Below are 19605 nucleotides of genomic sequence, written 5' to 3'. Positions count from 1 at the left end.
CTCTGTCTTGATTTACTTACCTCAAGGGCATTGAGGGAGCAGTTGTGATCCTTGGTGGGGGTGAAGGCTTTTGTCCACAGCACCAGGAAGTGTTCATGGGCCTTTGCTGCTGAACCGTTTGCAGTCTTATTGATGGCTCTTTGAAGTTTGTAACATTGGGATCTGGTGTTGGCTCTTGTGATAAAGACAAGGTCATGGTGCTATTGGGAGGTGATGGGGCCTTTAAAAGGTGGAGCCTAAGGGCTGGAGCGATGGCTCAGCAGTTAAGAGTGTTGGCTGCTCTTGCAGAGGCCTAGGGATTCAGTTCCCAGTACCTACATGGTAGCTAACAACCATCCATAACTCCAGTTCCAGGGGATCCCATGCCCTCTTCTGACCTCCAAGGGACACAGATGCACCTACATACTTGCAGGAAAAACACTCACACATAAAATTAAAAAAGAGGTGGATCCCAGTGGGAGGAAGTTAGGTCACTGATTCTGTGCCATTGAAAGTGATACTGGAGGCCAGGCATGGTGGCACAAACCTTTAATTCCAGCACTTGGGAGGCAGAGGCAGGCAGATCTCTGTGAGTTCAGGCCAGCCTGGTCTACATAGTGAGTTTGGGGCTACAGGGAGACCCAGTCTCAAAAAGACCAAAAAAAAGTGATACTGGAACTCTGCTCCTTCTGTGGTATTTCCTGGCCATGCAGTAAGTGTTTTGGCTCTACAAAGTGCTCCCTGCCATTGTCATGCTGTTATGGTGCCAAGACTCCTGGGAAGGACCAATCAGTCTCCAGACGTTCCAAATTAGCCTAATTTTATTTAGCTGGCAAACGACTACATTCTCAAGGCCAGGATTTAGAGAATGCAGCACTTACTCAGAGGAAAGTAAAGCTTTTAAAGGCAAAAGCCACATCATGATGAGTAGTTTCTCAAAAACAAGCAGTCACATGTTTGTTCCTGTGGGTAGGCAAGCAAGTAATTACTGAAGCCAGATAAGCAAGCGGTCACAAAAGCCAGATTAAGTCTTAATAGGAGCCTTCCCAGAATTATATAGGTGTGTTCCTGTTGGACCCAGGGCCAGGGTAGGGTCTGGAATGACTTACCAAGATGGCAGTCTCACACAAAATGGAGGAGCTCGGGCTATCACAATGCAACACACCACCAGAGTCATAAAATAGTGAGTCCACCTGATTGTGGGCTGGAATTTACAAAATCATGAGCTAAAATAAGCCATCACTTTATAAATTAATGCTCTCAACAGAAAACTGGTTAAACACAGAGTGTTAGTTCATTTTTCCAACACTGATAGACTGCAAACTCCCTCTACCTTCCTTTTTTCTGTTTGCACACGATAACTTGCATGAGCCACCCACCCACTCACCCATTCGTCCATCTACCAACCTGTCCACCCATCCACCCACCTGCCCATTTACCCATCTGTAGGTATTGGACTTTTATAAAATGGACATAATCTGGACTAATGACTTTTAATTAACCTCAGCAAAACCATGTGCTCTTGTGTCTTGTAACCTGGGCACCCGATCTCATTTCCTTGGCAACCTCAATTTGTTACTCTACCCAAAAAGATAACGAGTGAATGTGCCTGTGCTTGAGAATTAGCCCTTGGAGGACATAAAATTATGGCCTATGTCCCTATTAGCATTCTTGTTCTTTGGGGTCTTTTTACCCTAACCGCCTAGCCAATTGCTACCTCCTATTCTTATCACACCATCCTCTGAAGGGGTTACCCAAATTACCAATAGGGACTAGGGACGCCGACCACTCTGGCTTCTTCCATGCTGAACAGGGATGCAGGGTGAGGCAATTGGAGTACCCCTTCAGTGGGTCTATCTAAAAGACTCCCAAATTGCATAACTCTTGTCTCTAAGGGGAAAAGAAAGTCCTTGAATTGTGAATAGGAGATGTGAAGGAGAAGTAAAGGCAAGGGCAGTTTGCATTACAAGTTCTAGACAGGGAAGAGGGCAATTTTCAAATGTTCATATGAGAGTTCATTGGAATTTCTTGACAAGGGCTTCCAAAATCATCCTTCTATTGGGTTCCTCCTCTTTTTTTTTTTGTCTTCCACGGCTGGACTCTAGAGTGATGGATTCAGGATTTGCTATGGTGGAGGACATTTCAAGACAGCATAATGTTGAGTCTTTGGCATGGTCACTACTGATAACTATTATGCAGGTCTACAATGAAAAAATGCAAATGGGGCAAAAAGAAATACAAGATTGCAGTTTGGAGAAAGAGCACTAGGAAGCTTAATGTTGCAGCCAAAGCATGTGCTGAGAGGTTGTAATTCTTTTTTTTTTTTTTTTTTTTACAGGGTCTTCCTAGTCCCAGCCTGCCTGGAAGTCACTCTGGACCAGGCTAGGCTTGAACTCACAGAGATCTGCCTGCCTCTGTCTCCCCAGACTCAAAGCACCACGCCCCATGTAAAAGGCTGTAATTCTTAAAGAGATTAGTGCCATTAAGGAGAGGCATCCTGCTCTGCACTGGAACAATGGGAAGGGTGCCCTCAGGGCAGGACCCCACCTAGCTAAACTTCCAATTTATGAAAGGAGAAAGCCTAAAGGGGTGCTTGCCCCTAGAAAGCAATTGCTTCAGCAAACTAAAGATACTGCTAATGTGATCAAAGGGAGAAAGGTCCATTTCCAGCTGGCAGCTGAATTTGGCAATTTTATCCATGTAGTACTGGTTCTGGAGGTATCAAAAAATGCAAGCGTGAATGGGGCATGGATTCTCCCTCATGGTTTGAGAGAGCCATTAAGGCCAGGCTACATGTGGCAGGGAATTCCCTGAATGAAGGCCCTGGAAAGGGTTAGGGGGCCCTAAGATGCCATTATGTGAAGCTGAAGCCTGGAGACCCCAAGATGTTGGAGATGCCAGAGCTGTGATATCTGCCAAGGAGAGCTGCATGCAGGGAATGGAATTAGCCCAACGGAGATATGCATGTTGCAGACAGCAAAACTGAAGTTGCTGAGCCATCTAAGGCCTTTGAAACTAAAGTCCCAGAATTTGGATTTTCCCTGCTTGGTTTCAGTCTTGCTTTTGTTCAGAATTTCCTCAGTATGCCATTTCTCCAGTTTGGAGTGGAAATGTATATTCTGTGCCATTGTATGTTTTAAGTATGTAACTGGTTTTTTGATTTTACAAGGGGTCATAGTTAAGAGAGGAGTTTCAGAAGACTTTTAAACAGTGTTTGTGGGAAGCGAGCACGGCCGAGCCAGCCAAAGATGGCGCCTTGGCTGGCTGCCAAACCTCGTGCTGTTTACTTCAACTCTCGGCTGATTGCCAAGGCTCGTGATCCTCGCTTGTTTACTCCAACTCCCTGAAGCATGGTGAGCCCGAACATGTGCTGCCTGCCTGATGATCTTGCTACGTGGCCAATGAGCTGCACTCTGCCTGCCCGCTGCATGTGTGTGTGTCCTGATTGGTCCTGGCTGGGGAGAGGGCTGTTGGAAACGATATATGAAGAGCTGAAGTGTGTGAGAGAAAGGAGAGATATAGGAGAACAAAGGTGTGAGTAGTGGGTGAGATAATAAAGAGAGAGAATATGAGAGAGAATAAGAGAGAATAAAGGAAGGAAGAGAAAAAGAAGCTTGAACCTCACCTTGGTATCTGTGTCGTCTTTCCTCGGCTCTGCTGGACAGAGTCGTGGCTCGCGACAAGTGTTAAAACTGTTTAGGTTTATGGAGACTTTGAAAGTTGGATTGGATGCATTTTGAATTATGATATGGCCATGAACCTAATGAAGTAGAATGTGGTTTAAATGAAAAATGCCCCCATAATGCTCCGGTATTTAAACACTTGCTCCCTAGTTGATAGTGCTGTTTGGGGAGGTTAGGCCTTGCCCCACTTCCAGTTGCTCTCTGCTTCCCTCTTGTGATCTTTCAGCTTCCCACTCCTGCCGCCATGCCTGCTGCTTGCTGCCATGCCTCCCCACCATTTTAGAATCTCCCTCTAGAACCCTAAGCCCAAATAAAACTCTTTCATAAGTCACTTTTGGTCATGGTCATCACAGCAACCAAAATATAACACTTGAAATCTCACAGCATGAAGTGCTATGGTCTAAATGTGTACCCCAAGGGTCATGCATTGGAAAACGCAACCCCAATCCATCATGGTGAAAGGTGGAACCTTTAAGGTTTTTGGTTCACGATGACTCAGTTCTTAGGCATGGGTTAATTTGTGCAGGAGTGGCCTTCTTGTAAAGGGTGTCTGGACATATCACCTTGCTCTTCTGCTGCCTGCCACAGGATGGTGCAACAAGAAGCCCCAGCCAGATGTGGTTCCTTCTCTTTGGATTCTCCAGACTCAGGAATTATAAAGTTCTGTTCTTTACAAATTGCTTAATCATAGTTCTGTTGTGCATTACAAAATAGACTGGTAGCAAAACTAGGGCTATGGTTTTCATGTTGTAAGTGCTGGATGAAATGTTCATTGAAGGCAAAGCCTGGAAGACCCAATGGGAGTCATGGGGTCTCACTCCTAGACTGGGGGTCGGCGGCAGACTGACTGCTAACAATGAAAATGGACAGAACAAACTGTTTATCGCAAGACACTGATAAAAAAAAAAAAAAAAAAAAAAAAAAAACAAAAAAACCAGAGAGCAACTTTGACAACCAGAAAAGCATCTTTAATATCTTGAAGCCATAGGACAGATACAGCTGAAATCCCTAAATGTCATCCTGGAGGTTGCAGAGTTGCAAGTCGAATTCATAGCCTCATCAGATCTTTTATGAAACTTAGGGCATTGAGCTGCAAGTAGGACCCTGAGACTAGTAAAAGGACATCTGGGAGGACTTGAACCAGCCTGAGTCCTGATCTGAGGAACAGTGTGTGGCCAAGTGTTCCAGAGTATTCCTGCTTACAAACACAGCCCCATATGCAAGCCAGACTTCTGGATGCTGGTCATTCTCAATAAGCCATGCATGCACCTTTACAGCTGAAGACAGTCCCATCTCAGCCCACCAAGAAAGCAAGGAAGTTGCTAGAAGTTTTATCAGGGTATCGCTGAGGCTATTTGTCTCCCAAAGTAAACATCAGACACAATACATACACTGGGCACCATCTAGAAGATAGGAACTGGTTTTGGACCCTGAGGCTTCTGTGTAGGTTTCTGGCTGGTGATTCCCTTTTTACTGTGATCTTGTTTTGGAAGGCTTTTTAACTTCCTGTAGTGCCCGTGTTTACCAATACTGGGTAAGGCTCCCTGCTCTGGGCCAGAAATCCCCAAAGGATCAACTTCAGGACAAAGAACAGCTCATGTGTCAGAAGTTGGTGTGGCATCATAATCTCTTTCATGAATCCCCAGCAAGTTGTTGCCCAAGCAATGGGGAGTGTGGCCTCTGAAGGAAGTACAGGGTGTTCAGGTAGTGTGGAAAAGAGATGCAGATGGCAAAGTTGCTCAGAATGGGGCTGAGATCCCAATGTTAATGCCACTACTATACTGGGAGACCTCAGCCAGGGACCCTTCAGATCCTGGCTCTTTTCCCTTGAAGTGGAACTGTTCCACTATGCTGGTGGTGCTGAGGACCCAGGAACAGCCTGGACATGGGGGAGGACCCCACACAACCTATTTTCCTTCTTCCCTCAATCTGGGGCTCCCTGACTTCCTCACTGTGCCTTAAGTCTTTCATCAGTTACCAGTGGGATAAACAGTATGTTGATCATGTCATGCAATGTGTTCAGAAGTCAAAAAGTGAGGTGGGCTGCAGTTTTGAAGACCAGGCTTGGCCAAGACACCACCGATGGCAGGTCCAGAGTAGGAAAGGCACATGAGTCGGCTGGGCAAAGAGGAGAAGCCCTAGGGTAAGATCTGGCCACAGCACAGACCTGCTGAAGGAACATGAGGCCCAGAGTGATCGGTCCCTAACCTTGGGCTCTTAGAATCTCAGGACATGGAGCAAGTATTGGGGGTTGGGGATAGGGTAGCACCAGAGTGGCCCAATTGGGCAGTGTTAGCCAAGGGGGGGAGGGCTGAGACATGGTTATTGCTATACTGTGAGGCTGTGTGGCAGGGCCAGTGGTACTTTAAAGCTGGCAAGGCAGTGAGAATGCCCAGGTCACACTGCAGGAACTAGAGACAAACCCACAGATTAAGCCCAGCCACTCTTCTTGGGCCCACATGACTCAGGACCCTCATTCAAGTACTGTATTGTGGACACACTGCCACTATACTACAGGGAGTCACCTGCTATCAGAACACTGTCAGCAATGTCTTCTTAGAGGTCCAGGGGTTTCTCTGATCCCTGAAAAGAGCCCCTGGCAGACAGAGCCAAGGGGGACAAGTGGGGCTGTGCTGGGTTATTCTGGAATTTCTGGAGGCTGGAATAGGAGCATCAAGAATGGGGTAAGATCCAGGGATGCAGGAGGTAGGGAGATAAGGATGGTGGTGACCACACCAGTTCATGCCCATGACTCACAGTGGTGAGGCACAAGAGCTCTGAGCTCAGGGACTCCTGGGCAGGTTGCCTGGCCTCCTGGTACAATTTTCAGTATTCCTCCTGTGGGGTGGGAAGATGTCTGTACACAAATATCTGGGGTGGACCTGAGCTGCTGTGGCTGGGTTCTGAACTGCAACTCCAGCAGTGGAGAGGCAGGTGGAAGATACCCATAGGCCAGGACAGCAAAAAAGAGGCCACAAATGGATTCTGGGGGACAGTATGCCACTTCCCTGCCAAGGTGACCTCCAAGAAAGCAGGTGCAACTGAAAGACCAGAAGCAGCCAGGGATGCTGCACTGTTCAGCAGATCACAGCCAAGTCTCAGAACTGACTCTGGCAGATGGGTCTATGGCAAGGCATATCCTTGGATGGGGGGACTTTGTTTTCCTACAGAGCCCACATGAGAGCTCAGAGGTGTCGGTACCAAGGAGAGGAAGACACCCACTGCTGCGTGCCCTGTCTGCACACTCTGGTCAGTGTGCATGCACAGCCAGGTCCGGGCCAGAGCTCTATCCACTGTCCTCACACATCAGGGAAGGCTGCCATCTGCTGCAGTTTCAGTGCTTGTGCCAGGGCACAGAAGTCTGAGAAAGTTAGCAATGGTACCACTGAGGCCTGGCACCCCACCTTGGGATGTTGGCACAAAAGTTTTCTTGTTTTTCTTGGTTCCAGAAGCATCCTCCTCATTTGCAGGACACAACTCCAGAAGGTGGTAGGAGGGACCACACATCAGCTTCCTGCTGATCAGAGCAGGGACCCACTAGCCTGGGCCGGATGGAGTGTGCAGCGGGTAGAAGGGAGACCTCTGCATAGCTGGAGAATTTCTGTGGGAAGGGGATCTTGCCTGCCTGGCCTACCCTTCGTCCCACTCTGGACCTCCGTATATCCTTGCCAGCAGCTGGCCCCCAAAACCTTGAATGAGGGATGCAGACGAATGTCCTTAAAAGAATAACTCTGAGCCTGTCCCCACAGGAGCAGGTTCCTGAGAGCCCATGAGCTGGGTGAGGCCCACATGGAAGGCCTGTGGGGTGTACTCCTGCGTGCAGCTGTCAGGGTCATGGCTGTAGGTGCTCCAGGTACTGCGGCAGGGGGTTCTCCTTGACATACTTCTGGATGTACCAACATGTGAGGTGGGCCTTCAAGTCCTCTTCTACCACGAAGTCCAGAGCAGCCTGGACCAGCAGAGGGAGAAGAGTAGTCAGAGCTGCAGCTTGCATGGGGACCTCAACCCACTACAGCCAGAGAAGACAGGTGATCATCAGCTCCTTCTGCTTGTTCCCCAGTGTGGCCACCCTTCCACTTTGCCCATGTCAGTGACTTGAGTTCCCTCCCTGATACTGGGCTAACGCCACAGACCAGCTATTGTAGCCATGTCTTGTATGAAAGGGCTGAGGCTCACCAAGCACCACAGGGAGGGTGGACGAGGCCTCTGAGCCCAGTGGAGCCAGGAGCAGGGAGTGGGACGGGGCAGAGGATGAGGAAGCCAGTAGAGGACTCCCCTAGGAGCAAAGGGGGAATGTTCACCTGAAAGCCATTCTTTTTTTTTTTTTTTTTTTTTTTGGTCTTTTTGAAACAGGGCTTCCCTGTAGCCCCAGCTGGCCTGGAGCTCACTATGTAGACCAGGCTGGCCTTGACTCACAGAGATCTGCCTGCCTCTGCCTCCCAAGTGCTGGGACTACAGGCGTGTGCCACCATGCCTGGCTGAAAGCCATTCTTTGCTCTACCTGTACCTACCCTCACTGAGCCCAGACCTCCTGGCCAGGCAGGCTGGAGTTTGAGGTGCTTTGGAGAGGCAGGAGTAGGGATAGGACCTAGGCATAAGTCCACTGACTTGAAACATTCATCCATTTGTCCATTAGAACTTACTAATCAACCACTGTTAGATCCTGGGTCCCAAGGCAGAGACCCTAGGCCCAGAATGGTGGCCACTTGCTGCAGAAGACTAGGATGATGAGCAGTGTCCAATACCTACCCACCAGCTGCAACCCACTGGCCAAATGGGCCTGTGAGGCTATGCTGTGGTCAAGAAGCAAGCTGGAGTTAGTCACCAGCCCCAGTCTCTCCTGCAAGGGAAGGGGAGGGTGGCATCCATGTCCTAGTCTGCCACCTATCCTACCTTGGCCAGATGCTTGGCGATGCCACGCCCTCGGTAGGCGTCTGGTACCTCTGTGTGCTGTAGGTCCACAATCCGCTTGCCCACATACTCGTAAAGTAGGACAGCCTGGTCATGACATCCTGGAGCAGGGATGAAGACAGCTGAGGTATGGCCTATAGAGGCCTGAGGAGCTTGGTCATCCCTGGCAAACCCAAATCTGGAGGATGGGGTGAGGGATGGTATCTGGAGCCAGACTACCAGTGTGCTAGGGTCCTCTGGAAGAGCAGCCAGTGCTCTTAACCACTGAGTTGTCTCTCTAGTCCCTAAGCATTGAAGTTTTAATATCTTCTGTGCCTCAGCTTCTACATCCCCAGAGTAGAGACATGTTCTTCCTCAGAGGGCTTTGTGTAGGGCTCAAGGAGGGCACATTGTGTTAACCTTAGTATAGGGCCAATAACACACAATACCCCACAAGCCCCTACCCCCAGCCAAGCTCTGTGTTCCCAGCTAAACCCCTTCCCCTAAGGTCCAGTTTGGGACACAACAGAGCGCCGAAAACTCATGACTCCAGCAAAGGAGAAGGTGACAGGAAAGGCAGCATACCATCCACAGCAGAACTCCTGCCAAACCCTGGTCAAGAGATACAATCAGGATTAAGAGTCCACAAGATACCAATGCCAGGCACAGGAAACAGGAGCAAAAGGGTCTTCACCCCCTTCCAGGCCTGCCAGGATAGGGGTTCACTAGTCCATGCAAAACCCCACTGGCAAAAATTACTCAGGAAGTTGCTCCAATCACAATTTGTAGTTCTCCCTCTGTTTGCCCACCCACCCACCTGTTCATCTATCTATCTATCTATCTATCTATCTATCTATCTATCTATCTATCATCTATCTATCCGTCCATCCATCTATTCATCACCCATTCATCTACTCATACATCCATTGAATGTTTAATAAGCCCCAAACACTGTTCAAGTGCTGGACATACAGCAAGGAACAAGAAAGACCCAGAGATCCGCCTCCATGGAACTGACTAGAAGGGGAGGAATGATAAACATAACAAGCAAGTGAGTAACACATCAGAGGATGAAGCAGGGGTGTGGGAGATGCTGGATGGGGGAGATGCTCCAGTAGGAACAGCTGTGAGATGGCTCCAGGGCAGAGAGGGCCTGTGTGAGGGGCAGTGAGAACGCTGGTGTGGCTGGAGTGGACCAAAGGAGTGGGAGGTGAAGAGACAGCAGGAGGCTGACAGGGGCAGGTCCTGCAGAGTCTTCTTGGCTATCATGAGCTGGGCCCTCAGTGGAGGAGGATGGGAGGTGACTCGTGGTTTCACAGACTCCTCTGGCTGCTGTGGGGCAATAGCCTAAGAGAAGCAGGAAGCCCAGTGAAGTAGCCACCCTAGTCCTGATGGGGAGATGCTAGGCCGACACTCGTCCAAAGGTGTCCCCAAGGAAAATCTGCTGGTAGCAGGGATATGCTCAACGAGAGAAACAAGTTGAAGTCAAACCCAAGGTGTGTGATTTAAGGGAAGTGCCTGTGTATGAAGGAAATTCAAAAGCTGGCACCGGGAGAGGTAGAGCTATTAAGCCAGGGGTCGCCCAGGACAAAACCTCTCAGCTGGGAAGGGTACAATGAGTGGGATGCAATTTAAGAAAGAAAAAGTAGAGGCAGAGCTAGGGTGAAAGGCCAAGAGTAAAGGTTAGAACACATTTTTTTTTTTTTGGTCTTTTTGAGACAAGGTCTCCCTCTGTAGCTCCTTCTGGCCTGGAACTCACTATGTAGACCAGGCTGGCCTTGAACTCACAGAGATCCACCTGCCTTTGTCTCCCAAGTGCAATGAGCTTAGGCCATCCTAAAACTTACTATGGAACAGGCTCAGCTTGATTACTCTTTTGTCCGTTTGTTTGTGTTTTTGAGATAGAGTCTCACTATGAAGCTCTGGCTGGCCTGAAACTCACAATGTAGACCAGGCTGGACTTAAACTCACAGAAATCCACATGCCTCTGCTTCTGGGGTGCTGGGACTAAAGGTGTGCACTTTAGTGCCTGGCTCTGATTTTTCTACTCTTTAAAAGCAAGTTTTATTTCATGTATTTTAACTTTCAAGCAAGTTGTGTTTTACGTGTGTTCAAATGTTCATGTGCCAGGGAATCAGCTCCTAAATGCTGTCTGGCCCCTCTGCCTGCATCAGGTGTCGAAGGGATATGACAAATTCAGCAGAGAATCATATCCAGCATACGGTCTAGGCAGGTGCAAGGCTTCTATGACTCCCCATTTCCAGAGGGAAACTCATGGGATCCAAGACACATAACATCCAGAGTGCTGAGACTATGGATATATAACCACCATGGCTGGCTTTAAGTTTTGCTCTACTTCCCACTTCCAGACCTAGAATGTTCTCTCCTATCTCAGTCAGGCCCACAATGGCCATGTCCTTCCTCTGCACTGAAACCCTTTTGAAATGACCTGTTCTGTGGCTGTGCCCACTGCCCTGGCCAAGGCCCAGATGTAACCTCTGCTGCCATCTACCATAGCTGAAAGACAAGGGACCCAGGCCTAGCTTTGCACCTGTTGGGGTCAATTAAACTCACCAGGGATGAACACAGAGGGGGGCTATTTTAGGATTGACCCCTCACCAAGGGATCTGCTTATGTGCCTTGGCCACTTAGTTGCCCCCAGAGTCACTGACTACCCACCATGTTCAGGTTATATTTGGGGTCCTGGGCAAGTGGCACAGCATTCCCTCATGATCTAGGATTCCCAAGAGATGGGCACATGAGTATTATAAAAAAGGGGTAGGGAGTAGGGTGGGAGCTGTCATTATAAGGATGGTGTCTTGCTCTTGAGCAAAGACCTGAGGGATGAGGGACCCATAGGGACCCATGGGACTGAGCAGTCCAGATCAGAAAAATAGAGGGCAAAAGTCCTGGGGCCAGATGTTCAAGGGACAGCAAGGAGGCCAAAGTGACTAGGCCTGAGTCAGGGTCAGGGAGTTTAGGAAGCTAAGTCAGTGGGTCCTAGGGCCACACCATGTAGGTCTTGTGGGCCACCAGAGACTCCAGCTTATATTGTAGCATAAATCTTGGGGGAGGAGTGGGGCTTGAGCCCCTGTCAACTTGCTAGTGTCTTTCTTCTCTTTGGTATGTTTCTGCTCTTAATCCCATGGAGGCAACCTGGTTTGTACAAAGACCTGGGCAGTTCAGGAATTCTTTGGTGTCTGGTGGTCACAGAGACTAAGTCACCACCATATCCCCAGAACCCCATCCAGGATAGACACCCAGGAAATCTAAAAAAAAAAAATTACTTTCTATCAGATGCATGCTGGGGCTGGAAGCAAACTGGCCATCTCAGACTCTGGCCCCTGGCCCTTTGGTTGGATCCCTAAAGCACAGCCAAACCCCCAGGAAGTGTCTATCCAAGCCTAGAGCAGGCACCTGGGCTGGTTTTCAGATGTGCCAGCAGGCTCAAGCTGCCTCCACCCCAACCCCCTACAGTGGCCCCTCCTTACAGCAGCCAACAAAAGGTTGGGTTGGTTGTCCCTTCACCAGAAGCTTCCCGACTGCCTACCATCATGGGGCAGGCACTATCAACTATACCCCCCAGCACATGTGTAGTGAGCTAGTAGACACTGCTACCTGGTGACATAGACTCAGTTTTGGCTGGGCTCTGAGTGCTCCAGATCTGAGAATAGCATTATGGGGGTAGTGCTGAACACCCAAGAACTGGAGAAACCAGCTAGGCTCAGTTCTTGTTATACCAGGTCTCAGTCTTCCTATCTGTAAAGTGAGGGGTAGGGGGATTCTGGAGAGAGTTGAATGACCCTTCTTGCAACAGGTGGTTGGCCCTGGGGTTGGAGAGCTGGCTCAGTGGTTAAGAGCACTTGCTGTTCTTCCAGAGCACCCAAGTTGGGCTCTCAGCACCCACGTCCAGCCGTTCACAACTAGCTCCAAGGGATCTGATGCCTTCTTCTGACCTCCATAGGCATGCCCACACCCACCCACACACCCACATGAATGAAATAAAAACACATTTTTAAACAAACAAACAAACAAACAAACAAACACACCTACTAAAAACAAAATGATTATCCCTGGCTGAGGGAAGGAAAGGGTTAGGGCAGGCTCTTATCTGGTCTCCTCTAGCCATCAGAAAACAGTCTCAGGAGGCCTAAGGCTCCATTCTGGCCTAGCTGCCCACCAGCCTTGAGCCTTGGTCTTCCACCTATGAAATGGTGACCATACAGCTAGTATTTCAGAACTTGGATTTGGGGTCATATAAATCTGAGTTCTAGTCTCCTCTTACATCCTGCACCAGTGAGCCCTAGCCTCGTTTTCTGTCACATCTGCACAGGACCTAGACATTTCTCCCCACCCTATCATGCCTGGCATAGGAGGCTCTCCATCAGCACAGTCTTAGGGTGCCTAGTCCATGTCATCTGTCAGGATCCTTTCAGGCACCCGCTGTGCTCAGGGTAAAAACTAAATCTATACAAGTACACATTTTCAGGCGTGACACTGTATGTCCTCTCTGCCCTCTTAACCTCATCCTATCTGCTATCCTCCTCTCTGTGCATACAGAAGGCACAGAGCAGGGCTTTTGCTTTCACTGTTCCTTCACTTGGCACTCTCTTTGCTGTTATAGTTGTTTCTTGCCTCCTTCAGGTCTTTACTTAAATGTTATCTTCTTGGACACCTGATGTTAAGCAGCAGCCCTATCCCAAAACACCCTCTTTCTGGTCAACTTCACCCTTCAGGAGAGCCTTTGCTTCCTAAGATATTATGCAATTTGAGATCCATGTTCCCCGCTAGACTGTCAACCCTACAAATCCCGGGCATCTTGAAGGGTGCTAGTACACAGTAGGTGCTCAATAAATACTTGTGGAATGAATCCTAGTTGGCCCAAACTGCGGCAACCACTCAAAGAGTTGGGGAGGGGTTGCTGGCTTCCAGCCACCCATCTCTGCTGGGCAACATCTGTAGTTAGCCACAAGACAGCAGGTTCCAAGAAGGGTAAGTTCAACGCTACAGTCTGCTCCCAGCCAGCTCTGGAGGGCTGTCCTTTTGTCTGAACCCATTTGGAAGAGAAAGGAGAAACAAGTGCCAGGGTTCTCCTCCTTTCTCTGGGTGGATCCAGTGAGCTTCCAGAATCACCTGGGGAAGCAGAACTTCCCTGGAACTCAGAAACATCAGAAAAGAGGATCTGAAAAGCCTCACACCAAGCATCACTGCCAGCTGAGCCACCCCCAGCATCACAGCAGGACTGGCTTCTCAAAGGGGAGAATGTGGAGGGACAGCTGGGCAAGTCAATTCCTAAAGTCCCAGCCTCAGGTTACTCATCTGTAATGTGGGATGGTGTGTCATAACACTGGATGTGACAGCTTCATCCCCTGTGGTTGTGGAAGTGGTGGACCCAGCTTAATGGTCAGGTGGCACATTGTGACCAAGTGCAGGTCCCAGAAGGCTGCTTCTTGAAGCCAGGGCAAGTTGCATAGTATTTTCAGGGCTGTCCAACTTACGGGCTGACCTCAGACAAGTTCTTTCCTTACTGGGCCTCCAATTTTCCTTCTCCAAACAGGACAGTGGCCCTTAAGGGTCATGGATGTTCCCAGAGGGCCCGGCTGGGAGGGGTGGGCTACAAAGTGGTCATAATTCTACTTCCAACTCCTCGGATCTCCTGGGGGAGTGTCGGCTGGTAAAGAGTCTACAGGAGGTGAAGACTTGACCTTGCTTTCTGGTTTAGAAAATAACCATCAATCTATGTTTATCAGCACTTGCTGTGTACCAAAGTATGTCACTCTGATCCTATTCCATCACCGCCAGCCAATGCAGTGTGCACTTATGCTATGCCCAACGAGGATTCCGAGCAACCGAGGCTCCCCGCGACTAGGCAAGTTGGCCAAAGCCCCAGAGCCACCTACCCGCCTCCTACTCCAGGCCATACGATCCCTGGGTTATCCCCCAGTCCCCCGCAAGCTTCTTCTGGCTGCAGGGAGCAACCGAATGCCCCGGGAGGCGCAGGCCGCCAGCGCCCGGCTGTCTGGGATCCGAGCGGCAGCCCTTCGCCGGCGCCGGCGGAAGCGGGCGACGCTAGCAGGTGCGCCGCCGGGAAGGACGCGCGGGTCCCGCCCCGAAGGCCGTGGTACTTGGGAACCCTCCCGCCCAGGGTCCGTCCGCCCAGTCCCGCCCCGTCCCGCCCGCGCACGAACAAAGGCGGCGCGGTACCGTTGAGGCGCACGGAGAACTGGCGGCGCTGGCGGTCGTGCTCCACGCGAATCGGGCCGCCTTGCTCCTGCGCGCCCGTCGGGGCCGCGTGCGCCATCGCGCGGGGCCGAGGCCGGGGACCACTGTGCTAACCGACGCTGGGGCGGCGCGGCCAGGAGGCGGGGGTGGGGCCGGAAATCAGCTGTGAGTCACGTGCATTCCGGGCCTGTGTGTTTAGATACATTCCTGTTGCCTCTTAAAGGGGCCGCGGGCGGCCCTGGAAGGATTCTACGCGGTGACCCCGCTCGGGTGCGGATTCTCCTCGCCTTTACTGCAGAAGCAACCGGAAAAACAGAACTTGTAGGGAAATTCTGATTGTCCCCACGACGAATATTAGACACTGGTTGTGTGCGAGGCTCATGTAGAGCCAAGCCTGGGTATGCAGAAAGCTCTCAATAAGGTCTCGCTGCGTGCACTTAAAATTCTCACCGCAAGCCTGCAACACAGATATGCGGGACTCCCTTTTACAGATGAACAAGCCCGGGCCCAGGGGAGCAAAAGGCATACCTGATCTCAGCTGGGACTCTGCAGGGAGGGATTGGTGCTGAGAAGCCCATCCACCTAGAGCAGCTGTGGCTGATGGGGAGAGATTATCCTGAGGGTTGTTATTGAACTTAATGGAAAACTGGAAAGCCACCTCTTCCTTTGAGAGACAGAAGTATGAGATCCCTGGGAAGCTAGCCACCAGGATCCAGTGTCTCCCCAGAACCCTAGACCTCCGCAAAGAGTATCTGGAAAGCCTGCCATGGGCACGCGGTCCAATTTTGTTAAGGTCAAACTTGATGCCGGCATTTATAAGACCACCACATAGATGGCTGTATGGGAAGCTGAGGAAAGCTGTACCTCAGTAGTAGAGTGCTTGCAAGACCGTGGGTTCAGTCCCCAGTGCCAAGTGGGAGGGGGGCAAGTAAGCACTTAGAAGCAAAATGGAGAGCTTTGTGGGTCCCCAGGGTTCCCTTCCAATCAGTATCTACCTTTTGAGGTAACTACACTCTGACTTTTAACACCATTGACCAAATCGCTTTTCCTAAGAACAGCCTATAAAATGGAACCACACAATATTTACTTTTTATTCTCTAGGTTCTTTCTCATTTACCTGTGTTAGCCATGTTGTTGTTTCTATTTTGTTCACTGTGTGTCAAGAATTCTGCAGTGTACATGCACCAGTTTAGCCATCCACCTGCTGGGTTGTTTTGGTGTGAGATTATTCTGAATAACCTGCTGTGGATGTGTTTGGCCCATTGCTTGGAGTTTTCATGGCAACACTCCCCTAGGGTAGCCCGCAGGAAAGTTATGGCTGGGTGTAATGGCAGGTGTATGGTTTTGTAAGAAACTGGCAGACCTTTCCCAAAGTGGATGCACAACCTTACATGGCTACCAACAGTTTTGTAAGTTGCAATGAATGTTTGTCCTTTTGATTTCAGCAGCATCTCAGCTGGCAGTAACTGGCATAGGCACCTCTTTCCCACCTGCTAGGTCATTTGCATATCCATGTAACAAACTCCTTTGTCTAGTTTTGTGCCCATTAAGTTTTCATTTTGATTTATTGGGATTCTTTTTATTGTTTGATAAGGTCAGATGACTATTGAGACTATCTTTTCTGAGCAAATAATTTACTTAACAACTGTGTGTTGTGTCAGGGCATTGGAAACAAAAGAAGGTTGGGGTCATTATATACAGAAAGGGATCCTGGGGTCAGAGAGGGCTGAGTCAGGGCTGGCTGCAATCATGAACTGGAACTATAAGACCTTCAAGTCTCAGGTGACTTCACCTCCAAAGAATGTATGCTGAGTTGCAGGGCCAGATTATGTTCCTGGACAGTGTTTGATCAGGCCACTCAGCAGTGTGCTGCTGGGCCTTTGCATGGCTGCCCAAGCATCACTTCCTAGGGAAGCCCTCTTTTCTGCACTTATGCCTACCTGACATAGTGCCTCACTCAGCCTGGACCACGGGAGAGTCTTGTCTGATAACCAGGGCCCAGAACATGTCTGGTTCTTCTCCTCTTTCTCCCCTACTTCTAAATGTCTCTGCTTGCTGAGTCTTTAAGCCCTGCAGAAATTCCCTCTGCAAGCTAGGCATAGTGTTAGCCTGTAATCCTAGCACTTGCAAGGTAGAGGCAGGAAGATTAGGCATTCAGGGACTTCCTCGGCTACATCATCAACTTGGGCTACATGAAACCCTGCCTCAGAAAAAAAAAAAAAATCAAATAAATAATATCTTTTCTGGAAAATAAAAGAAGTGAGCAATTAATGTTTGCAGAGTCACTGAGTGACTGAGTGCTGGAAGTTCCCTGTAGTTGTACCTGCTGGGGAGAGGTGTGGATCTGATTTGGGTATTCTTAATTCACTGAGCATGTATTGAGCATCTCATGTGGCTCTGGCACTGTTGGGGGGTCATGTGCTAGATAGCTTCAGTTGTCAACTTGACATACCTGGGTGAAGGGAACCTCAATTGAGGAATTTCCTCCATTGGATTGATCTGTGGCCATGTTTGTGGGGTATTTTCTTGATTGCTGAGTGATGTGGGAAGGCCCAGCCCACTGTGGGCAGTGCCACCCATGGGTAGGTGGTCTTATATAAGAAAGCAGACTGAGCACAGGCCAGGGGAGGAAGCTAGTAAGCAACTATCTTCCATGGTCTGTGTTCCAGGTTTCTGCCCTGAGTTCCTGCCTTGTCTTCCCTTGATGATGGACTGTAAGCCAAATAAACCCTTTCTTCCCCAAGTTGTTTTGGAGTATTCTTATCACAGCAGTAGACAGTAACTAGGACAGGACACAATGAGCAAAGCACACAAAGCTCCCTGTTTTGCAGCACACTGCTCTACTGGAAGGGTCAGTTAGAAGGAGACAAAGCCCTGAGGGAGATTCAACTGGTTGCTGGATGATGTGGTAGAGTGGGAAGAACATTCCAGGCAGAGAGAACAGCGAAAGGAAGGCGCTGAGGTAAGTTTAAAGAGCATAGGGAAGCCCTATGACTGTAGTAGATCAATGTTTGGGAAGGTTAGAGGGACCAGCACAGCTAAAGGCCTTTGACTTTAAGCTTGGAAGGAGTCCTGGGAGGTCTTGGGGCATGATTTTAGTAGTTGTTTTGGAAAATTTCAAACATATATGTAGATAGAATAGTGTTAAAATAAAGCCCTATGTGCCCGTATCACTGCTGATTTTTGTTTTTCATTTGACAAGATTTAAAGAAGGATTTACATACAGCAAAAATCCCTTCTCTGAGCAGGCATTCTGTAAACTGGGACCAGCATATCTGGCCACAGAGCTACCACTCCACCATGGAGTTCCAAAACAGTGTCACCCTCATGTATTTTTTTCAACCCCTCCTCCTCTACTTGACCTATTTGCTATCCCTGTGTGCCTTCCTTTGCCAAAAATGTTGCACATAAGGAACTTTGCAGTTTGTGGATTTCTGGCCCTGGCCTTCCTTACTTTGATGCCCCTATGACTGGCTGGGCCACTGGGCCACTGAGTACCCTGTCCTTTCACTGCTCCATAAGATCTGGGAAATGGTGATATGACCTTGATTATGAGGACCCCTTTGTCAACTGCAAGGAGTTGGGCCTGGAAGAGAAGGGCAGGCATCAGGGACCCTGCCCTGGTCCCAAGGACAGTGACAACATGACCATTGTTCATAGTCTTGAGTTCCGTTCTGCCATCTTAGCAATACTTCAGGGGAAGCTCTGAATCAGTCAGATCCAGCCCCTCCCTGTTCTGTCTCCAAGACTGAGAAGTCTCTATGGGCTTCCCTGAGGGGTTCTGTGGACATTGTGGATACTCTGACCCTTAGCTGTGGTACTGGGGTCACCAAGTCCAGAAAGATAGACATGCATGACCTTGGAATCCTAAAGGCCAGCCTTGACTGCCACCACAAATGGAAGACTCCACTTGCTTTGTGTAAGTCACTTGACTTGGTGTGGATATTTCTGTTCACTCCTAGGAGAAGGGAACTGATGTTCCACCAGGGTGGGTGCCCATAAGAGTTTAGTGACAGGTCTTAGACTGATCCCTGGGTCTGTTTGTCTCCAATGCCTCTAGCTCTATAACCCCCAGTCTTCAGTTTTCCCTCAATTGTGAAACAGAGCTAAGGAGCATAAGCTCATCTAGTATCCAACTATCTTGATGCTTACCAGGCCTGGCTTACCTGTCCCTTGCCTGCTGTGTGGTCTCAGGCCAGTTACAGGCTGTTTCTGAGTTTCATATTCCCTCCAACAGGCTCCTGAAGACCTGGCTCTCTGTACTCTTAGTTCTTGCCCTGGACCTCCCAGGCCACCCCTCCTCCCAGGGCATACCTTTGCCAGGTCTCGGTGGAGTGGGCATGGGTAGAATGATGGAAGCCTGCAGCCCATTCACTGTTCTTTTAATGAGCCCGTTGCCCTGGCTCTCTCATACCCACTGCCTCTGGCTGTTTTCCTTTCCTGATTAGAAGCATAGGAGGCACTATGAAAAAGTTCAGGAAATATGGGAGCTGGAGAGATGGCTCATCGGTTAAGAGCACTGGCATTGGCTGGTCTTGTAGAGGACTGGGGTTTGGTTTTCAAAACCCATATGGAAGCTAACAACTGTCTGTAACACCAGTTCTTGGGGATACAACACTTCTGACCTCTGAGGGCATTGCACAACATGGGTGCACTTACATACATGCAGGCAAGACACTCAATACACAAATAAAATTTTAAAAAGAAAAAGTTCAGAAAATAGCAGAAAGATACTAAGATGATGAAAGTGCCTCCTAAACCCACTTGCAGGCCCACCACTGTTAGCTTGGCCAGAAGGCCTCAGGGAGCACCTGGATCTTGTTGCTTAGTC

General features: G+C 49.4%; 1 protein-coding gene across 1 annotated transcript; it reads right to left on the bottom strand.

Annotated features, from left to right (window-relative positions):
* Positions 1 to 4608: 4608 nt before the first annotated feature.
* On the bottom strand, positions 4609 to 14948 carry Natd1 (N-acetyltransferase domain containing 1). Its single transcript, XM_008821947.2, has 3 exons — positions 14757 to 14948; positions 8556 to 8674; positions 4609 to 7611 (listed from the first exon to the last, which is right to left on the bottom strand). The coding sequence occupies exons 1-3, from the start codon at positions 14851 to 14853 to the stop codon at positions 7495 to 7497; spliced, it is 333 nt and encodes a 110-aa protein (XP_008820169.1). The 5' UTR covers positions 14854 to 14948; the 3' UTR covers positions 4609 to 7494.
* Positions 14949 to 19605: the final 4657 nt, after the last annotated feature.

Source organism: Nannospalax galili, unplaced genomic scaffold (genome assembly GCF_000622305.1).
Source record: "Nannospalax galili isolate Female #2095 unplaced genomic scaffold, S.galili_v1.0 scaffold1448, whole genome shotgun sequence".
Lineage (NCBI taxonomy): Eukaryota > Metazoa > Chordata > Mammalia > Rodentia > Spalacidae > Nannospalax > Nannospalax galili.
The sequence above is the reverse complement of the archived record's forward strand: the minus strand, read 5'-3'. Positions and strand labels throughout refer to the sequence as shown.